General features: G+C 46.8%; 9 protein-coding genes across 13 annotated transcripts in view; 6 read left to right on the forward strand and 3 right to left on the reverse strand.

Annotated features, from left to right (window-relative positions):
* The window catches only part of TERG_04867 (uncharacterized protein), a gene marked incomplete at both ends in the record, with an annotated part of 2,647 nt that extends 2,629 nt beyond the window's left edge, over positions 1-18 (forward strand). The window contains one exon of the mRNA XM_003234225.2: positions 1-18. Coding sequence (XP_003234273.2) covers positions 1-18 — 18 coding nt within the window.
* Positions 19-3,072: 3,054 nt separating this feature from the next.
* Positions 3,073-3,279, forward strand: TERG_12199 (uncharacterized protein; the record flags this gene model as incomplete). The annotated part of the gene is made up of 1 exon (XM_047751193.1): positions 3,073-3,279. One exon carries the CDS (start codon positions 3,073-3,075, stop codon positions 3,277-3,279), a length of 207 nt encoding a protein of 68 aa, XP_047606430.1.
* A 2,447-nt stretch (positions 3,280-5,726) lies between these two features.
* TERG_04870 (uncharacterized protein) lies at positions 5,727-5,984 on the reverse strand (the record flags this gene model as incomplete). The annotated part of the gene is made up of 1 exon (XM_003234228.2): positions 5,727-5,984. One exon carries the CDS (start codon positions 5,982-5,984, stop codon positions 5,727-5,729), a length of 258 nt encoding a protein of 85 aa, XP_003234276.2.
* A 168-nt stretch (positions 5,985-6,152) lies between these two features.
* TERG_12200 (uncharacterized protein) lies at positions 6,153-6,455 on the forward strand (the record flags this gene model as incomplete). The annotated part of the gene is made up of 1 exon (XM_047751194.1): positions 6,153-6,455. The coding sequence occupies one exon, from the start codon at positions 6,153-6,155 to the stop codon at positions 6,453-6,455; it is 303 nt and encodes a 100-aa protein (XP_047606431.1).
* A 2,400-nt stretch (positions 6,456-8,855) lies between these two features.
* Positions 8,856-13,361, forward strand: TERG_04871 (uncharacterized protein). 5 transcript variants are annotated; one of them, XM_047749885.1, is made up of 6 exons: positions 8,891-8,932; positions 10,019-10,092; positions 10,191-11,102; positions 11,219-11,415; positions 11,803-12,067; positions 12,145-13,361. In XM_047749885.1, the coding sequence occupies exons 3-6, from the start codon at positions 10,364-10,366 to the stop codon at positions 12,168-12,170; spliced, it is 1,227 nt and encodes a 408-aa protein (XP_047606434.1). In that variant the 5' UTR covers positions 8,891-8,932; positions 10,019-10,092; positions 10,191-10,363; the 3' UTR covers positions 12,171-13,361. The 5 variants fall into 5 exon arrangements, with proteins under 5 accessions (XP_047606433.1, XP_047606434.1, XP_047606432.1 ...); XM_047749884.1 differs by having other exon boundaries at positions 8,856-8,932; positions 10,019-11,102; XM_047749883.1 differs by having other exon boundaries at positions 11,803-13,361.
* Positions 13,362-13,960: 599 nt separating this feature from the next.
* Positions 13,961-14,721, forward strand: TERG_04872 (uncharacterized protein; the record flags this gene model as incomplete). Its single annotated transcript, XM_047748335.1, has 4 exons — positions 13,961-14,208; positions 14,298-14,351; positions 14,476-14,623; positions 14,713-14,721. 4 exons carry the CDS (start codon positions 13,961-13,963, stop codon positions 14,719-14,721), a joined length of 459 nt encoding a protein of 152 aa, XP_047604315.1.
* Positions 14,722-15,308: 587 nt separating this feature from the next.
* TERG_04873 (uncharacterized protein) lies at positions 15,309-16,358 on the forward strand (the record flags this gene model as incomplete). Its single annotated transcript, XM_003234231.1, has 3 exons — positions 15,309-15,422; positions 15,488-15,923; positions 15,985-16,358. 3 exons carry the CDS (start codon positions 15,309-15,311, stop codon positions 16,356-16,358), a joined length of 924 nt encoding a protein of 307 aa, XP_003234279.1.
* Positions 16,359-16,729: 371 nt separating this feature from the next.
* On the reverse strand, positions 16,730-17,416 carry TERG_04874 (uncharacterized protein; the record flags this gene model as incomplete). The annotated part of the gene is made up of 1 exon (XM_003234232.1): positions 16,730-17,416. One exon carries the CDS (start codon positions 17,414-17,416, stop codon positions 16,730-16,732), a length of 687 nt encoding a protein of 228 aa, XP_003234280.1.
* A 387-nt stretch (positions 17,417-17,803) lies between these two features.
* TERG_04875 (uncharacterized protein) lies at positions 17,804-20,159 on the reverse strand (the record flags this gene model as incomplete). The annotated part of the gene is made up of 4 exons (XM_003234233.2): positions 17,804-19,043; positions 19,099-19,468; positions 19,534-19,907; positions 19,981-20,159. 4 exons carry the CDS (start codon positions 20,157-20,159, stop codon positions 18,626-18,628), a joined length of 1,341 nt encoding a protein of 446 aa, XP_003234281.1. The 3' UTR covers positions 17,804-18,625.
* Positions 20,160-20,314: the final 155 nt, after the last annotated feature.

Genomic DNA, 20,314 nt, shown 5'->3' on the forward strand with positions numbered 1-20,314 from the left:
AGCACGATACCTTTTTGATATCTTAACGGCCTTTTTTCAATGTCGGGATAGGTTAGGAAATTTGATGAGTAGGATAGTATATAGGATAGCCCACGCAATACAAATAAAATTATACAACAACCCTTCTATTGAGTGCCCTTTTTGTTGATTTACTATGTTGAGTGTTTCATGGTACAGCGAGCATCCCAGGAAATGGTTTGTGATGAGCTCAAAAAGAGTCGTTAGAGACATTAACAAGCAGGGCTATCCGTACCTTTCCCTAAACCAATGTTTGAACATCTTACAATCCAAAAACCTTTATTGACAGAGCGGTGGAGAGTATGGTAGCCCGTAAATTTTCTAGCATCAGTCTAAGGTACGATGTGATGCGCCAGTAGAGGATGTATGGCTAGCCTTTAAGGGGGCCGCATTGCGATGATCAACGAAATAATTCGTTGACTTAGTTAGAGCGCATGTCATATCACCCAACATTCGGTGATTTACAATGTCCAGTCATACAGATCATAGACCTCTAGCATATAGATGCTGCATTGCTCACACTGGCGTTTCTGGTTTCACAGGTATGCAGCATTTGGCCATGTCAACAGGCAAGCTCCAACTGCCAGGTAAGACATGGGATGGCCGAGTTACTATCAGTAAGTGGGTTTTCTTGCCTGTTCTCTCTTAGAGTCATTGACTCCCGATAAATACATGGCCTTATTAACGATGAGAACTCCATATAGGATGAAGGATAGACATTCTTATGCCTGAGACGACAAAATTTAAAGTGCTCTTCTGTCCGGGGTATTCCCATGAAGTTGAGTAAGGGATAATAGATAATCTTTTGAAAACTGGTGATCCCAATATTGTGAATATCTAGCTTGGTAATGACTATGACCACGAAAAACCTCTAGACGATTTGGTTGTGGAGAATAAGAATACAAACTCCGAGAGTACGGAGTACATAGGGCTACAGGGCTTTAATTATTAGGCTGACTAGGGTATGAACGTTGTTAAAATTAATTCTTCAAGATGTCCCTGCCAGGAAGCTTCCTAGGATTAGCTGGTATCAATGCTCCAGAGGGAGTTTGGAAAAAAAAAAAAGCACTGCATAGGCTTGCTTTCTCCGAATTTCAGCGCAAGTGCAAATGCTCCATGTCCCGTAAGTGACGGAGCCGTGAAGCTACATGTTTAGTATGGCCCACTGCCCACATCTCCAACGAGCGGCCCGATCATGGAATCCCAACGGTGAATGGAGTATGACTCCGTCCATCAACATCGCGATTTGATGTATGGATACTTACCTGGAGAAAATAGCGGAGTACCCCAGACAGACGTTGTTGCTTAGGTAAGGACCGGTGGAAATTGAGAGTGACCTGCGACATGCACACATGTCCATCCCCTCTAGCCCAAGCGAGCTGTTGTGCCCCTTCCCCCTTGCCTGGTGGTCAACCCACATCTGCCGGTGCAGAACGATGGGTCTCCCTGAAGTGTGGAGCCCATAGGGCATGGCGAGTGGATAGAAAACCACGCGGCTGCGGATAATATAATCCTGCTAGAGATATAATAGTGCTCTATAGCAGATAATAACTATGTCTCAGCCCTTTTTATTTTGATGATCCTGAAAATCAGCGAGGGTATCTTAGCTGCGCCCACCCACGTAAGGATTCAAGAATCGCGTCTCGGGAGCGACAAGCCGGTGGTGGGAATTAAAAACCCATGTGGTTTCTTTCATAGTTGGAATAACGAGGCAAAGTCACCCCCTGAGTCAGAGCCTGCAAATATGGTGAGCCACGGCATATGGCGTGATAATGGTGATGATAATTCATTTTCCCCTGCCACCCTTCGTCTCAGGATTAGCGGTGTGCGCGATGCCCGAAGTGAAGAAAGGAGAAAGACACTCCGTGTCTGAAATCGCGCTCGCGCTGCAAACGCCATGACATATGTCTTTGCCTCATCGCATAGGCCTTCTTTGTTGCGGGAAAAGGTCTAAATCGACGTCTTCTATCGGGCGACATCGCATGTTCATCATGAACTTGAAAAAAAAAAAAAAATAAGAGTAACTCCGCTCTGGCTGGGCTCCTTTGGGTAGTGGTGGCCGGCGGTGGTATGTGGTAGTGGCTGCAAAAATAAAAATAAGGTAATTACCACGCACTCGGAAAAAGGTCGACCTCCGAGTTACGCCGACGGCACACAGGGGTCACGGGAACACCATTTCAGGAAGGCGAAAAAGGAATAATAATCCCAGTATCAAGCAGATACATAAGGAAAAAAAAAGAAAAAGAGAAGATAAAAAAAAGTAGATAATATAGTAAGTACGCTTGGCTTGCGTAAATGGCGCAACTTTAACACAGGAGAGAAGGCCATCCCCGTTCGCTCAGCAGGCCGTTTGACGTTCTCTCTCGGGGCCGATGAGCGCAAGTTTAATGGAGATGTTGCCGCATGATTGGAGGATTTGGCTAGAGGGCAGGGAACGCATCCAAGAGGAAGAAACGCCCTACGATTCTGAAGCTCATCGTCATATCAAAAGGGTGAGACGTCCGAGATGTGAACCAAAAAAGCAAAGGGCACACCAAATTGGAAAGAAGGGTAAGAAATTCTAGAAGAACTGGAGCCAACCGGGCCTGTCAAGTCGGAAGTCAAAGTTTGCCGTTGGACGAATATCGTCTTCGCAGACGAGAAAGGGAAAGAGAATTAAGAAACTGGAGATCTTGGACCTCGGCCCACAGGAGAAATTCATGTGGAAAAGACGCCAAAACGCGCTGGTCGTCGAATAATTGCCCAAGGAAAATTTTTAAGGTCAGCCAGAGAGAATTCAAACCGGCCGAATCGTCGAAGTTCCCAGTCAGGAGGTGGGCACCTCTGAGTGGAATCTGGTGGAACCTGGGAAGCTTGTTTTTCTGTTTATTCAATTTCTCCCAGGCTATTTCATTCATTCGCGTCTTTCGTCGTCTGCGTCTTCGTCTTCTGGTCAAGAGAAAGCAAGGGGGAGGGCTGAAATGCATTACCGCGTTACCCCTTAACGGGAACTTATGCTGGGAGCCAAAACCCAGAGCCAGCCGGCGAATGTATCTTGGTTACCCCTTGGAGGTGATGATTATAGAAAGGAGACGCTGGGGCAGATCAGTTGATGAACATCGTTCCGTTCTCCGAACTGCCCATGCCCATGCTAGCCAGAGTGCGTGGTACCAGGGAGGGCCAGCGGAAGGCGGATCCGGCATGCTGAACCTCAAGCTCAAGAGGAGTCCTGGTGGATACGAGCTTCGAGCAATCAAGGCCATGCTAGGACGGATGAGGTAGTTATGACACGCAGCATGCATGCGCTTCCTTGCTGGCCGCTCGTATTGTCATTTTTATTTCAAATCCTTTTCGTCCTTGTGCTTTTTGAAGGGTGGGCTGGTTTGCCTCTAAGCCCATACAAGAGTTAAAACTGGAGATTCCGTTAGACGCCGCGACTTGGGTGGTGAACAAGGAAAATTCAATAAAGCAGGAAATGAGAACGTACAAAACAGTGAAGCATGCACTTTGTACAACCTCACACCGACATAGTGGCAATAAGAGTCAAGATTGGAGTGAAAGCATTAAGGGAAGATTTACCGAGAAAGCCCAGGTGTTGAAAAGAAAAAGAATAAAAAACAATAAAATAAGATTTCAGTTGGGGAGAAGCCACATCATCAACTCTCTTGAGATCTTGATCAATTTGATCGCCGACTAAACTGTCGTTTTTGGTTTTTCGAAAATCCGCTCAGACGAAATGACTGACTCAAGTATCGCCCAATCCACTAGTTGTTCAAGGTCGAAACGTCATTCGACCCTATCTTTTCGTCTCCTCCCTCTCCTTCTCAAGCCACAAGAAGCCATCGTTGTTGGGTGATGGCAGAAGAAGGGCATCATTGATTTTATTATCGTTTTATCAGCATCGTGCTGATCCATTAGTTAAAAAAAAAATAAAAAATAAAGGCTTCTTTTGTGTGGCAATAATCATTTATCTGTTGATTGAGAGACGAAGCATGGGCTATCTCCCAATCACGTGTACATTTAATGCATGTTGAAGCAGACTTCGCGAAAGCCTCTCGGAGCAAGGCCGAGCAGCATAAAGCAAGCAGAGAAGTGTTTCTGGAGATGTGAATATACGTCACCAGCAGCTCACCCTTGGAAAGGGGATGGGGGGAATGTCTCTTAGCAGTTTCGGCTGGATTTGCTAAAACCCCGGGCGTGTCAAGGGGAATTTCTCAGATTCTCATTCGCTCCTGGCCAACTCGATCGATTTTCCCTCGACCAGCAACATTGATAAGAAAGAAAAAGTCAAACTTGGGTTGGGTGGAATATGAACCCGACGCTTTGATCGTCTTGGGAAAAGAAGGTGAGCCAGGTATGAGAAAATTTAGGTTGGCTGGCGTTTAATATTCCCCGTCCAGAAAGTGCTTTTTGTTTTCGGAGATTGAGCGGAGCAACCTGATGGTTTGAAGCTTTTTTAGCCTGAAAAATTAATTAGACAACATGGCGCCCTTTGGCAGCACATCTCCCACGACCAGCTATAGGTATAGTCCTTATGCTGCTCTGAAGCCTGTGTTCGGACTGTCCGTAGTACCCCGAACTAGTACTAGGGGTAGTAGTTGGCGGGCTCTCTCGTCATTCCTTTTTCCCTTTCGCCTTTTCCCCAGCTCTTTCGTAGTAAGCCACATAGTGCTCGTGGCGCCACCACATGTAAGTGGTATGGAGAGCTCCCGACTTGAACCATGAGGAGGAGGCTTTGCAAACCATTGAGCCAGCCCTTGAAACTTCCGGCATCTTGTTTGGCTAGCCGAGGGGGCCACGCCTGTCATAATAGAGATTTCTTCAGCACATGATAGTCTTGGGTAGTAATACTATTATGTCTCTCCTGGATTGGCAGCACGTAGATCTGATATCGGCTTTCTCGCACGGGAGGTGGGAAAGGAAAGGAGCGAGCTTGCATGCTAGATTATGCCAGATAAGCACGGCTCATCATGATACAGCGGCAGGAGAACACCACATAAGTAAGGTCACGGAGTAACATCGGGTCGCCAGCTGCGCCATCTCATCACATCATCGTACATCGTGGTTAGTTATTCGCTGGCTGCTGGCTTTTTCAAACTTGATATGAGTTTTTGCAACCAGCCTGCGAAGACTGCCAAATCAGGAAAGTTCACCGAGGCATGCGGCCTAAACGAGTACTAGCGCTGTTTATGTAATCCCACCTTCAGAACGTCACGTCTTGGCAGCTTTTTCCGTGGGTGAATTTTCGGCTTTTTTTCGTTTCGAGACGCTCATATTTCCTCAGTTTTAATTATGATTTATTATCCTGATGAAAACTGGCGTAATCATTTAGTTGGTATCTGTGCTGGAAAACTCAGTCAAGAAGCTGCAGGGTGAAAGTGATGCTGAGAATGGAGGGCCGGAGAGACGGAAGTGATTCTTTTGGGCTTGCTTGTGTCCACCCCCTTTAAACGACAACCCCGGAATATCGTTCATCCAACGTATACGAGAGCGGGTGAAAGGAAGGGAAGGTGGACGAATGGGCGAATCTGTGAGCTGAGTGGTTCGGAATGCTATCACGATCTGAACTATCGATTTTCGCGAAGGGTGAGAAGAAGGAACCCATGAAGCATGCTGTCCCTTCGTTCTCGTATCTCCTTTTCGTTTCAGGTTGGGACAGAAATAGCAATCTGCAACTTTTCACGTCAAGCAGGACCATTAATCTATTTTGGCTTTATGGCAAATGTCACTCACAGGGTACTTACATATTTGGCATAGTTACTCTTTGGCTCGTCGTCGGTGTTAGGTGTTATTCGGTCGAGTAGTGTGTCGCTCAGTTCTTGACGGTCGGATGATGCTTCGTATTTTACGCTTCTGTTGATATCGAACCAGCTTGACTGCTTGGTGAGTTCGATGAGCACGTTCTTTAGGTTCCCGAGGCGCAGAGCCCACAGACGCACGTACAAGAAGTCGAACCCAAGAGGCGATTGCTTAAACCGCAGCTCCATCCTTCTTTTTTAGTCCACATCCTCCAGACTCCATCAGCATGTTCATCTTGTTTTGCAGGAAAGGTCCAAAAAGGACGACGACCGTTCATCCCGCTCTGTACATGTCGCAATAATGTACGTCTATGTACCCTCCCTCCACCCATCCACCAGCGTCTGTTTAAGCTTAAGATGGTTTCCGCAACGTTGGGAATCAGTGGGGATGCACCGAACGTTGTTTGCTGGGTACGGAGCACAGTGAGAGATATACAAAAAGATTCCGTATGTGTTGTAGGAGCCCATATGTCTATGGCAGCTGACCCTTGCTCTGAAAGAGATACCAACGACTTCTTATCGCTCTCGTTCACGAAGGGAGTTGGTAATTCCCAATTGAGCAAAGTTGAATGGATGGATGGATGCGTGCGTAGATGCCGACCTTGCTACCCGAATGGCTGTCCCGTTTCCTCGTTTCTGAGCAGGAACGAACTCAATTAATTCGCCTTGTGCCGTCTAACCGATGACGGAAAAATAGGATTGATAATGGGAGATATATCAATGGCGCCATTGCCATCTGAACTATCATGCTGCTGCAAGATCAGACAGCCTGGCAGAAAACCACGAATTCCTCTCTCAGGATCTTAGCAGGAAAGATGGAGTGGTTAGTGTGATTCGATGCTCCTTCCATGAGGCTTCTATGGCCGCCAGCTCTAGCAAGGGTCCGTGGTCTGTTCCATTGCTTTTTCCGGGTTTCCGCTTGTGGATAAGTAGTCTCTGCACCTAATAGTTGCTGTGCTGCGCTGCTTCACTTATCGACGCTTCATTCTATTGTTTGTTAGCACGGTTCCTATCATGTGTGAAGTCATATTTCAATTTTTTGGAGGGAATTTCTTTTCTTCCTTTCGTTCTTTCTTTCTTTTTTCCCCCCCATGGCTGTCTTTGGTTTCTTGCTTGTCTCTCTCTTTCTCTTTTTTGGTGACCCTGTTGTTGCATGTTCCTTATGGCCTGATCCTGGATGCATGAAATGGGGATGTGACTCCGTAGTTCTCCGCAAGGGAAGCGTTATCCGAACCAAACAGCCTGGAGCGTTAACCGCGTCTCTCTCCACCTATGACTTTCACCAATAAAGCTCCCGTCTATCTGCTTCTCCTCCCTCGACAACTCGATGACATACAAATAATTCCCCCGATTTGATCAATTGCTGAAGGTGATCTCCGAAGCTCTGCGGCCCTTGTATGCTGTGCAGGGCCATGTCCTGACCTAGTCATTCGGGCCATCAGTCAATATGTTTCGTTACAGCTGCCTCCCCAACTATCAGGGGTGGGCCAGAATAGTAATCATTCATGGCCACTCTCCTATTACATCGTAAGGATTGTTGTAATAACAACAATAATATTAAAAGCCCAGCAATACGGAGTACCTGTTTAATTAATTCCCATGGAGATCGCGGTTGGCTGCTCACCAGTCATCGAGGAGAGCACGTTCACGACAATACGATGGAAGGTAGCAATCGACCTTTCCACGGTACTCCGTATGTGATGGTGCAAGTCATATAATACCCCCCTCAGGGCGCCCCAAAATAGTCGTTCACTCTCGCAATCTCATGCAGGGTTCACATCAAATGCACGTTTCGGGGGTTTTGAAGAAGAAACGAGACCTTGAAAGACCACTTGTTCTGTAAGCTCCGAGATTAGCGCAGGTATGAAAAATGAATACTATGTCATCTTGACACAGACGGTCGAGCATGCAACACGCATACATTATTATTCCCCTAGTGACCACGCCCGGGCGAAAGGGTGTAAAGCCAAAAGGAGAAGAGCGAAGAAAGTGCTTCTCAACAATAATCGGGTATCAAAAACCAGAAAAAGAAATCAAAGAGCGAGTTTCTTGAGCAAGTCTCTGGAAACACGTAAGGAGAACCTGACAGCATAACTCGGCCATGTGGTGACTCGTGAGGGTGTGAGCTGTTTCTGGCGGTTGCAGGCAGCAATCCCATTCGCAGATCCAAGCCGGGGTCAAGGATCTCTGAGGTCGTTTCGTTTCTTCTTCCTCCTTATTTTCTTTTTCTTTTTTTCTTTTCTTCTCTTCTCTTTTCTTTTCTTTTTTTTTTTTTTTGACCTCTCGCAGGGGGGGCTCACCTTCTCCCCCCTTTGTTTTTTCCCCCTCTGCTTTGGGTTACAACGAGCTAGCTGTTGTTCGCCTTATCGGACAATCCGGGCGGTACATGACAGCACCTCCTTGTGCTCCTTGTGCTCCTTGCTCGTCATGTCTCTCTGTGTAGCTGGCAGTCGGAGGTTGCGCTGGGCGGCTGTCTGGAGCCTGGGCAGCTTCCCTCCCAGGCCCCCCGTTTCATCGTCGGATATGTCAGTCAGTCACTTGCTGGGTATGCCTCTGCTATCGTCATGCCTGCTGCTGCTGTTTATTATTGTCCGTGATATACTCCGTACGCGCAAAAAAAATAATAACAATAATAATAAACAAGATCACGATATCAAGACAAGGAGACGAGGTACTTAGGGCGGCACGGGTCTCACCGCTAAAACGGAAGTACCACTGCCGCCCACGCACCGCCGCTTTAAGCCCACGCCCGCCTCGGGACTTCTTCCGCCCTTTTTTATTTTTACTTTTTTTCTTCTTTTCTGCTGTTGTTATCTTCAACGCGTCGACTTTTCTTCACCTCCAACCCCGACTTCAGCTTCGTCTCTCTCGTCAACCCTCAGCAACTGCGGCCCGTCTGCGTGTCGTTCTCTCTCAGCATTAGACATCTCGCTGCCTGCTCTGCCGCTCGCTGTCTTACCGCGTTCACCAGTCGCAATTGCGGTGTTGTTTCGGCTCCAGCGCAGTTCTGCTTGCTCCAGTCCTCGACCAGGAACCCCCCTCCTCCACCACCTAAGACCCTCGGGAACTCGCTTCGTCCCCAGGGACCCAAGCCTCCGTTGACATCACGATCTTTGGCCATCTATTTTGCTGCCTTGGTAAGTCTATTTTTTTTTATATCTGTTTCCCTTTGTCGACCCGCACGCAGGAGATACAGAGAGAGATTGCTGCAAGCCACTTCCAACGGTTCGATGTATGTGGCGGATCCATAAGCTGCTGGCTCCCCTGTCGTTACCAGCAACCAGCAACCAGATTTCCTTGCCTTTCTGCCCTACAACCCCAGAAAACCAAAAGAGAAAGAGACGAAGCAGCCGAAGAGCGAGGACAGGATAGCAGCTTCGTGCCATACGTAACCTACCACCAACCATTCTTCTTCTTCCCTTGACCCCGATCTGTACCCTTTGCCACGCGCAAAAAAAGCAACACGCTCGAACCAGGGAACCTCTGCTTTCGGAGGCGTCTGGTATCGTCATGTTTTCGCCGTCCGGCCTTCGCCTCAGCCCTGACTATTACTATCCTTACAATCCCTCTCTTTTTCTCTCTCATCTCTTCTCTTTTACACCTAGGTCGACTCCCTCTCCCACGAGTGCCAGATATATAAAAGAAAAAAACTTATATATATCTCTGATATCTCTGGATGGAGGAAGACCCACCCTTGTCTGTCTGGTGGATACGGAGCATCATCTTTCCACGCTCTTGGGAAGTAATGTTAAAGGGAAAAAAAGGAAGAGGAGCAAAAAAGAGAGAAAAAGAAAAGAAAGAGAAAAAAAAGAGACTTGGAGAAGGCTAAAAAGGTCGTCCCAAGAAGTTATCCCGGAAGGGAAAAAAAAAAAAAAAGATGCTGATGCCCACCTATCCGGCATTCTTGCATCATCGTCGCTCTAACTTCTGCTTCTTCTCTTGCTCCTCTTAAATTTTTCTTCAAGCCTAAACTTACGACCTCTCCAGTTTTTTCCCTTTTGTTCCTGAACGCCCTTACTTACTTCTACCCCTCCTGGACCCTCTTCGTTGGTCTCCATTCCTGACTTTCTTCTTTCTTCGTTTCTTTTCATTCCTTCGAGAAAAGACCAAAACGTCCCTTGACCTTCTTACACACACTCACCTCTCGCTTTCCTCTCGTTTTCCGTTGTGGATACAGAACCACGCATCTGCAACAGGGCGCTCACCATCGATCTTCTTCATAGCTCTACTATCTCTCATCACGACCGAACCTCGACTTCTGTGACTACAACCCAATCCATCATTACTGTCCTTACAGGTTCGTCAAAGCTGAAGGAGTCGCTGAAGAATAGCAAGAATAAAAAAAAAAAAAAGGAAAGAAACAACGAAGAGCAATTCGGCTAACGCGCGCTTCAGGGGTCTCTTCATCTTCGGGATTTCCAATTCTGCCGGTCGATATTGACACCGCCTTTTCCTCTCTCGCGCTTAGAGGAGGAATCAATCAATGATTGCTGGGAGATAGCATAAAACCTGTTACTACTGCTTATAACGGCCATCGACCATCAGCCCACAGCCCATCCACGCTTGTCATGGATCAGAACATTCGAACGCAGGCTTCGCGGCCGGCGTCAGCCTCGATTCCTCCACAGGGGCCTCCGATATTGTCACATCTTCACCAGTATCAGGCTCACTCACCTTACCAGGTTCCGCAGCCGCACACACTCCCTCCTCTCCAACATCCCCAGTCTCACTCTCCAATGCCATCATATTTGGGGCAGCCATTTCGAAATGATATGCCCAGGTATCCTGTCACTTCTACTCATGACGTCTATGCAGCCTCCACCGCGCCAATGGCAACGCATGCTCCCGTGAACAGTCTACCACCGGCCTCGTTCTTGGGCCAGCACCAGCAGCCGCAGCAGCAGTTCCCTTCACATGGCCTCTTGCCACCAACAACTGGCGCCCAAGCCTATCCGCAGCCAATTGCACCTGCTCCGCCACGAGATAGACGGCATGAGTATGGTATGCCCGGTGCTCCTTTCACCGGAGCTGAGGATAAAGGCCCAATGTGGGCGGCACCCGATGCAATGTCCGCTTCAACCGCCGCGTATCCTCCCAAGGATGCACCACGAACTCAGGTTGTTGGCTCGCAAGGTCGACGAGGCATCCTTCCTAGCGTTCCAGGGCGTGCAGCTATCACCAATGGTGTAAACGGGACTGCCAAGGGAACCGCTATTCCAGCTAAGGATGCTGATGGCAAATTCCCTTGCCCACACTGCAACAAAACATATCTTCACGCAAAGCATCTAAAGCGACATCTGTTGCGCCGTAAGTTGATAAATTTAACCAGACTCTTCCCTTTTCATTCCCATTCTTGTTTTTTGTCACACTCTTTTACCTCCCGAGCAAGCGCGAGTACTTTTAAATTCTAACCTCATTTATAGACACTGGCGATCGCCCTTACATGTGTGTTCTCTGCAAAGACACGTTCTCTCGAAGCGATATCCTCAAGCGTCATTTCCAGAAATGTTCTCTCCGACGAGGCAATCCTACAGGAATCAGTCACTTGTCTCACCCTCACGCTCATCTCAAGAAAGCTCAGGCAGCGGGGGTTGTGCCTAAACCGGTGAATCAGGGTGATGTTAGTAACCCCATCTCACTTCCCAATGGTATTGGTGGTACTACGTTTGGGGAAGCGCCCGCGAGTGGGCATGGGGTTACAATGGCTCCTGGCCATCAACCCCGCTTCGCAGAACATCAGCCATTCAGTTATCCTATGCCTTCTCATGCGCCAGCGGTACAGAGTGGTAGTAGCGGTCTGGCCCGTGGCCCCTTGGACCAGATTACCGCCGGCACTACTACTGCCCAGTACCCTCCGCATCAGCAGCAGCATCAGAGAACCTGGATGGCTGATCCCAAACACAACTCTTCGTCGTTCCATATGCAGTCTGGAACTGACTCTGTTGGCCAGTCGACCAGTATTGCTCTTCCTCCGATCGATGCTAAGAATACTTCCGATAACAAACAGGCTCCTTCCCAACATCCACCACCACAGCACCCTCATCCTCAGCAGCCGCAGCAGAACATTGACTGGTCTGTCCTTCAATCGGGTTCGCATGAGAACTACATGCCCGGCCCGCCAGTCTACCCTACGTCCATGACACCAGTGAATGACGGAATGCATGCACATGTCGATGCTGATCGCAAGTACTATCCTGCCACCACTGCTGGACAGCAGGAAAATGGTGGTTTGAACGGTCTTTACCTTGCATCCACCAGCTTAAGCGGTGATGGTACGTACCGCTCCGTATACCCTCATCTACCAAACAAAATGACAATATGGAATTGCATGCTAACACAACATTAACAGGAACCGTTCAGCCTGCTAGACAATGACGGACGATTAAAGCGACTCCAAGCCTATCTCGATACCACTTTTTTACCTAGAGTTCTGTGACGGCCGAATTGTGAACGAGTTTCTCTTATTAATCCCTTACAATTTTTCGTTTCCCTTTGATCTCGACCTTCCTCCTTAATACATTCCGTCTCATACAGCCAATTAGTGGTCGAGCGCCCGTGCGGGGCACGGTCCGGATACTCGACAAGAAATCATACATCGCCATCAAAATTGAAGCAAATGGAAACCAGCATTATAGACTCGGGTGGAGCATTTATTTGTTTTTCTCTTTCTTACTCTCTCTTTTCCTCTCTGTGGGATATCTGCTTTGCAACGGTCTTTCCTTTTGCGATCTCGTCCAAGTAAGGAGTTTGTCGTTCATTCCTTTCCGTTTACTGCTTATCCTCTCCCTATTTTCGTTATTAACTGCTGCATACATCGGTGAGATCATTAGACGAGGACTTGTCCCCCTTTATAAACCCTTTTTATTGTTGTTGTTTTTATACACTTCCCCCTTTGGCTTATTTGTATTATTCCCCTATTTTCCTTCGTCTGGAAAATATGTCTTAATACGTGTTTTCTTCCCCTGATTTGTACTTTTTTCCCCCTTTCTTAGTTTCATTCCTTTCCTTTTGGAGAAAATCGGCGGGAGAGGGAGAAGAAAAAAAAAGCTCATTTCATCGGTGGAAAGCACTGTTTGGCATAGAAACGAAAGACTTTCCTTTCGTTTTGGGGATAATGCGAGTTGTTGTTTGTTTATTGTCTTGCTTTCATTCGCTCTTTACATACACGGTGGGCGGCTCGCGATCGATACATTACACTTGGGCTTTTTTTTGGTTCCTGGGGGAGAGAAAAAGAAAAGAAAAATCATCACTGTTATATCATAATTTGTTCAATTTATCCTCTTTCAAGACGCTCGTTGCTGGCTGGCCTGTTTGTCTGCAATGCTTTTCTTCCTTGCCTGGACTTGACCGTCTTGCCTGCTAAGCTTCCTTACTAATTGCACTCCTCGCGCTAAATGTTTTGTCCCTTGATAAACTGTTGGCAATAATGTTTGCTACATGCATGCTGCGTTCCATGATTATACCCTTGCCTGCGTGTGGTTTCCATACCCTGGGGCGATCCGACAATAGACGGCTATTTGATATCCAATATTTAGCGACACTTTCGGCCTTTGCCCAAATTTAATCGGCGCTAGACGGAATGATGGGGAGGGGGCGGAAGATGAATTTGAAATAGGTCCTGACATGCCTCGCACGTCATTTACATAAGGAAAGATTGTCAGCGAGCAGGTGGGCGGAGACACTTCCCACTGCAGCCACTTCGTACATATTTTTGCCTCTCCTGGTTGCGAATCTTCGATTATTTGCTCGTTTGCTTTTGCTTCCGGTCTTATGATGCAATGCGACTGCAGCTACGAAATTGTATGTCTTTCTTATCTGCTGTTTGCTCCTGCATCCTTGTTCAGCCATTCTTTGACACTAGGCTTTTGATGACTTCGAGAACTCAATTTGTAAGCCCTATTTACTGTATAGACTGTTTTGAATGAAAATGAATTAAACTATCTTCTCTCAGCCCTCTCTATACTCAATTATTGGCTATCTCTAACAATAATATCCTGCACACTTTGATAGTCACGATGACTAAGTACAACATACACGTGACTGAATGATTACTCATCACGCGAAACCGCCTACCATGGAAGAAAACGGAAAGTTAGAAAGATGAACCTCGATTCGATTGAATTGCTGTCTCTATCGACGTCGCAGACATTCCCTATCCATATAAAATGGTAAGTCGGTCAATTATGCTCTATTTAGCCTTACGATTCGCCCTAATCTTGAATCTGCTCTGCCGAACTGTTGGCTGTTGGACAATTCATACCCAGTCTCCCCCATCCACATCCTCTACCACTTTTTGGCAAAGCCAACTATCGAGTAATTTTCACCGATCCCGTCTCACTAACGCGATCAAACAGGCTTCCCAAGCACCTCGTTCTGGGCCATTCGGCTCCTACCGATCCCCATTTGCGCCTAAGTGAGTCGCCAGACGATAGCCATCAACCACAGAATCAAACACCCAGACGAAATAGCAGGACGGCTAATCCCCCCGATTCTATCGTATAGATACACCGTCCCAACCAAGATTGCTGGACTCACTACTACCCAGGTCATGAGATTGTAAGTCGAATGGCTCTCGATGTGACTGGAGACGCGCTACTGTCTTGAGGCAGGTGGTGGGAGAACAGAAGCGGCTGCGGCCATTGGACTTGGGTCCGCTAATATATCTACCCCCGATCTATAGGATGCCAATGGCAACTACCATGGGTGCCGCAACCGGCATCTTCGCCATCTTCTTCCTTGGAGATGTCCCACGTATCCGAGAAGATATTCTCATGAACATTCCTATCATTGGAAGCTACTGGGATAGATTGATTGCTCCCGAGGACAACGTATGTCTTTCCCCTGATTACCTGGCAGCTATCAATTTTCATTTTCACATTATTCTGGTTTGATTGCTGACAATTTAATGTTCCGATAGCCTTTCTAAGCGTCTGTGTCACGCGTGGTTGAGTGGAAGCTAGAGCTAGAGCTGGGGCAATTTTGTATATCTACAGTCTCTTAGTTTTAAAAGACAGGTCTTATTGATGTTGAGGTGTATAAAATTGTATTCCGTTGTTCATCTATTCCATGTTCACAATCATTCTCTAAAATGATAACTAATAAACGGCGAGCTATTGGCTGGTACTGACGTTGACGTTTCTATACTTGATTAGGCAGTAAACATACGCCTAGACATCTACAGTATGGAGATAAAACTGGTCATCGATACTTCGTTTAACAGTTTACATGCTATACTTTAGGCTGTCATATTAGTCGGTATCTTGCAGCGAGCAACGCAGGGCTCCGATACTGGTCACGTGCATGGGTGTCTCTGGAACCTTGAGCAAACAAACATATCAATTACTACATCAATTTGAAACCGACATTTACATCTCGGCGGTGACTTTTACTAATAGACTATGACCCTCTCGACCGTTATTTGCTTTACAACGTGTTGTATCCTACGTCCTGAGAGCATACAACTTAACTGGCTGCACCTCTTGTAGAGGGGCAGTATAGATCTTGAACCAAGTCATGGCTGCGGCCTCACAAACTATCAGGCAACAGATCTGGGAAGGCTGCCTGCCACTACAGATAAATCTGTCAAAGTCGGAATGCAGAGTATTTGACGAGGCGGATCCTTATATTGTGAATCATATATCCCACCTGATATACCCTCTGATAATGTTCCTTCACACTGACAATAATTATAGATATCATTCCCTCGTCTTTCATACCTACCCTTTCTATTACCTAGGCTACTCGACTTCTTCAAACCTTACCTTATTGGCTCTGATCCTGTATACCCATATCAAGGCTGGTTCTCATTTGAAGGGATTCCGCTGAAATGGCATTACCCCGTTGGTTTGCTATACGATCTATACGCCAGCACAGAGCCAGCACTAGAGCAAAGTGATGATAAGGATACAAGGTATCCATGTCGGAAAACCCTTCCTTGGAAACTAACGTTACACTTTCAAGACTGGCCTGATCAGGAACTTGTTGGCCTTGATGAGCAGGGGAGGGTGATGCATGACTTCTTTATGAATAGTGTCAAGGAGGCGGATTTTGTTCGCAACGGTACAGGGAAGAGCATTATGACACTTTCAAAAGAAGACTCAAATAAACTTTGGACGTCCATACAAGAACGTATGTGTACCACCTGCCTATTTCTGGTGTCTCAACATGATAAATCTCTAACACGTTCAAGACTCCTTTCAAACCTTTCACCGAGTTAATAATACACTCTTACCAAACATATCAACTCCATTCCGCAACATACCGCTGCGAATATATCTGCCCGTTGCACCAGGGTCTGAGAAGCCATCTATTAAGGTCGTTCAATCCCAATTTCCACCAAAAATCTCTACAGTGTCGGTGGGAACTGAGAAGCAAATTCAAACTATTGGAACCGCTCTTCATTCTGTAGCTCCTAGCTTGTTCCCAGACGATAAGGATACAAATATGGCTACACCGATATTACATGGAGCCGCAGTACCAATGAGTGCACCCCTGGAAGAAATGGCACGGTGTGCAGCATATGCTGATGGATGGCTAAATATTGTAGTCTGGATGCATGGATGAAATGACGCCCTGGGTTATGACTAGACGCCATATGATTATTTAGAGCTGTTAGCCTAGGAAATTGATAGATAGTGACGTCATAAAAATTCAACGAAGGGTATATAGTTACAAACTTGAGCATTTTATGCTGAGAAAATGAGGCTGAAGAGATGAAGGATCAAATTCTATACCGCACCCAAGAATGCCCGCCAATAATGTTTTTACAATGATAGTTCGTTAATGTAAAACACAAAGATAAAAATCACCAGGAACGTACAACGCCCAAGCTTCATAAAAAGAACGAAAACTGGTTCACGGCAGTGGAAACGAAATTAGGCTGTCAACTTTGGTTGAATCAAGGCCAAGGTGTTCTGTACTTCCCCGGCTTCATGTCAAAGGCTTAGTTGGTCAACGCTGCCCACACGCATTCCACCTCCTAGCCTACCACCACCCTTGGTCACCATTCCGAGTTGATATAGTCGTTCCTCTCCACTTGTTGTTCGACCCCCAATATACCACTTCTCCGGTCCAAGAGCATCCCTAAACCCTCCGCTACCACTACTGCTGTCGCTTCCCCGTCTATTCCTATCATATGACGAAAATGGGACTGCAGAGGTTGAAGATGAAGGTGTTGGAACTGGTATCGGAGAGGTCGTGGAATTGGAAACTGTGGATGTCTGGGCAGCTGCCGAGGAGCTAGTATGGCTGGTAGAGCTTATTGGGGCGCGGGATGAAGGAGATGGAGTATGCGAATGAGTATGGGCATGAGCATGGGTATGATGATGATGGGAGTGGTGATGGGAGGAGAAGTGGTTTGATGTTGACGATGCGGCGGCAGCGGCAGCAATAGAGTTGGTGTTTGACTGTTGTGGATTCGAAGGAGCTGGATTTGCCGTAGCTTTGCTTCCTATTGTGCGAGCTCCGGCGGTATTTGAAGAGGCGGATGGCGGAGCGTACGAAGAACCGATATGTGATGACGACGGGCCCGGGGAAGGGGGTTTTGAAGGCGCTGTTTTATATGCGGTTTGCGCCCTGAAGGCAGCGAGAAAGTTGGCTAAAAAAGGCCTGTTGGTCGTCATGGCTGCGAACACGCGTGTACAACTATCTTCGGCCTGATATTGACAACCGAGTTGTTCTATTGGCGATGCTGTATTCAGTCACTCTTCTCGTGTGGCGTATGTGATATAAAATTTTCTGTAGTGAGTTGCTGGATCACAAGGAAAAAGAGAGCAAAGTTCGTCGCGCCTAGCTCATGCATGTACCACAATCCAAAAGGCGCCTACAGCACTTTGATCTGCTTGTCGATATTGGATTGTAGGCTGGCCTGTCCCGCAGCAAAGAGCATCGGTCATGGATGTTGTGATAGTGATGACGATGGATGATGCTGAACTTGTGGGGTGACTTTTCCAGCGGAAGATCTCGGAAAACCAACCGCGGCTGGGCTGTTAGTAATCCGACGCCACACTCAGCGACCTGCACCGCCACATTTGTCACGTGAATAGTGGACGACGAGCCATGCGGCCTGCACTCACGTTAAGTCTGCTTCATGGATGATTCGAAGACGTCTACCACTCTGACGAGGGCTGTCTTGGTGCTGGCCGGCTAGTTTACGACTAGAGATACCTCTTGCTTAGGCATTGTTTGGACTTCTATTGTATCTTAGAATGACTACTAGTGGTTCACTTTCACCTGCTCAGGGGAAGCCGTTGATACCATGGTTTATACCCAATTATATCCACCGGATCACCAAACATTTGCCAACAATACTCCCGAAGCCTTAACAGTGGAAACTATGTAGTGTGAATACACGCAATCTGGTTCCTGGATAACAGATGCCTCGTGGCTACAGCAACCCTGGTTCAACCGGGTTCTGTATTGCTTAGGACCGTGGATTAGCTCATGCTAAAAATAGCTTAAATCGACCGTACGAATATACTGGATTGCTGGGACAGGTGCAGACTACTTCCGTTTAGTTAGGAACAGAAGTTTATTCGCTTCCCCGAAATGGCCTGGGTTACGTACATATGATAAAAGAAAAAGATAAAATAGGTAATTTTTCATCACAGGCAAATGGCTTGTTTTAAAGTTTCACTTGAGAGAAAATGATAAATGGGATATCATGATGATCAAGGCTTAACCACGCAACAATCCTGGAACTCATGAGTATGCTGGGCGCAATAAGGGGAATAAAAATAGTTGGTAATATCGAAGCGGAGGGTTGATACAGAGCCCATTGGTATATATCTCGTAAAAATCAAATCACACCACTCAAGTCTATCTTCCACCCCTCAAATTTTCTCCCACCGGAAACCAGTTTTGAGAACACGAGTGACAGTCATGAACACACCACAAAGGAAAATAAGCGCCCCGGAAAAGAGTAAGGTCAAGGTAAAGTTCCAATCCCTAGGGTCCATGGAATGCGCATTGCCGTCCTGCTTGGATAAAATGCCGCCGGCGATAGGAGTGCCGAGCAATGCGCCAAAGGAACCAAGGATAAGGGCAGCCCGGCCCTGGCTACATCTTGGGCTGGTGTCGACAGTTATGGATGCCATGGCTGTGAATAGGAGTACTAGCTGATAACCAGCTACCAGGGCATAGAATAATGATCCTATAATGACTCCCACTGGATCTACCGCGAGTATTAGAGAAATAAAGACAATCCCGCAGATGTTTGTAAAAAAGACGGCCGTGTTCAGATTTCCAAGCCTATTTACATTAGTGAATACATCACGTACTTAGATATGCACTTACTGATACTTACCTTGAAGCTAAAACAGTTAGGCTGAAGCCTCCTATCAAAGCTGCCATATTCATTGCACTAACAAAGTAGCTGGCCAGCTCAGTCCTCAGCCCCAGCGAAAGGCCATATACTGGGATGTAGAAGAATGGGACAAAGCCACCAACGAGTCCTAGAATGGCTCCAACCACAAAGGTACAGTAACTGGCATCTTTGCACCCATCAAGTCTAATGAATGGTCCTCTTTTTTGAGGAATTGAAGGATGATATGGTTGGAGAGTATATAGAGTCGAGCCCGAAGCCAAGAGCACAAGGGATGTGATTATCCGCACTGCCCATGGAAAGCCGACAGCAACAATAAGCCAATAGCTTACTATTGGGAAAACAATACCACCTAAGTTCAAAGTTAACATTGTTGTTTAGTGGAGTTATATATTCCGAAGGGCAGAATTCACACACCTATAGCCGCCCCAGAAGTGGCGACTGCAATAGCCAACGGACGTTTTGTTGAAAAGTAGGAGGCCACAATGGCAATCCCAGGAGCAAATAGCAAGCCAGACCCAATACCTACACACACTCCTTCAGACAGGAAAAACTGGTAGTACTTGGTGCTAATGGAGGTCATGACAAGCCCTAGAAGTTGTACTATCAATCCAGCCCCTGTAACATGATGGAAGTGACTAGAGCCGACAGCCTTGCTGGAGAAAATTCCAACAAAGAAGATAAAAAATGCTTGAACCGAGCCAATCCATGAAAGGGCTGATTGCGATGTAGTAGGCAGGACAGTTTGAGAATAGCTTGCTTGGAAAGCTCCATGAGCCATTACAAGACCCCTGGATAACAAGAATCAGCTAATTGTTTTCAGACAATGAAATAGTCTAGTTATACAGGAAAAAGTTGCCTTACCATGTATTTTGTGTAAGAACACAGGCACCCATGACCTGCATCCAGGCATGGCGTCCTCCATTGGGAGGAGTACCCGAAATCGCTTCTAAGCTTCCCTCACGATCCTCGAAGGATACTGTTGACTCATGCACCTGGGCTTGACCATTCTTCAGAATCTTGGACGCTTCTTCGAGCTTCATAACTGTGTTGATGTGCTGTGAGTGGGATAAAGGAATGGTTGGGGTATCTTTTCCTTCTCAGTAGAGTATGAAGATTGATAATTTCGGTTCTGGATATATAATTGTCTTCTATAATATATAGATAAAAATGGTAGAGAGATCTGAGCAAGGGAATT

This window comes from Trichophyton rubrum, assembly GCF_000151425.1.
Source record: "Trichophyton rubrum CBS 118892 genomic scaffold supercont2.5, whole genome shotgun sequence".
Classification (NCBI taxonomy): Eukaryota; Fungi; Ascomycota; class Eurotiomycetes; order Onygenales; family Arthrodermataceae; genus Trichophyton; species Trichophyton rubrum.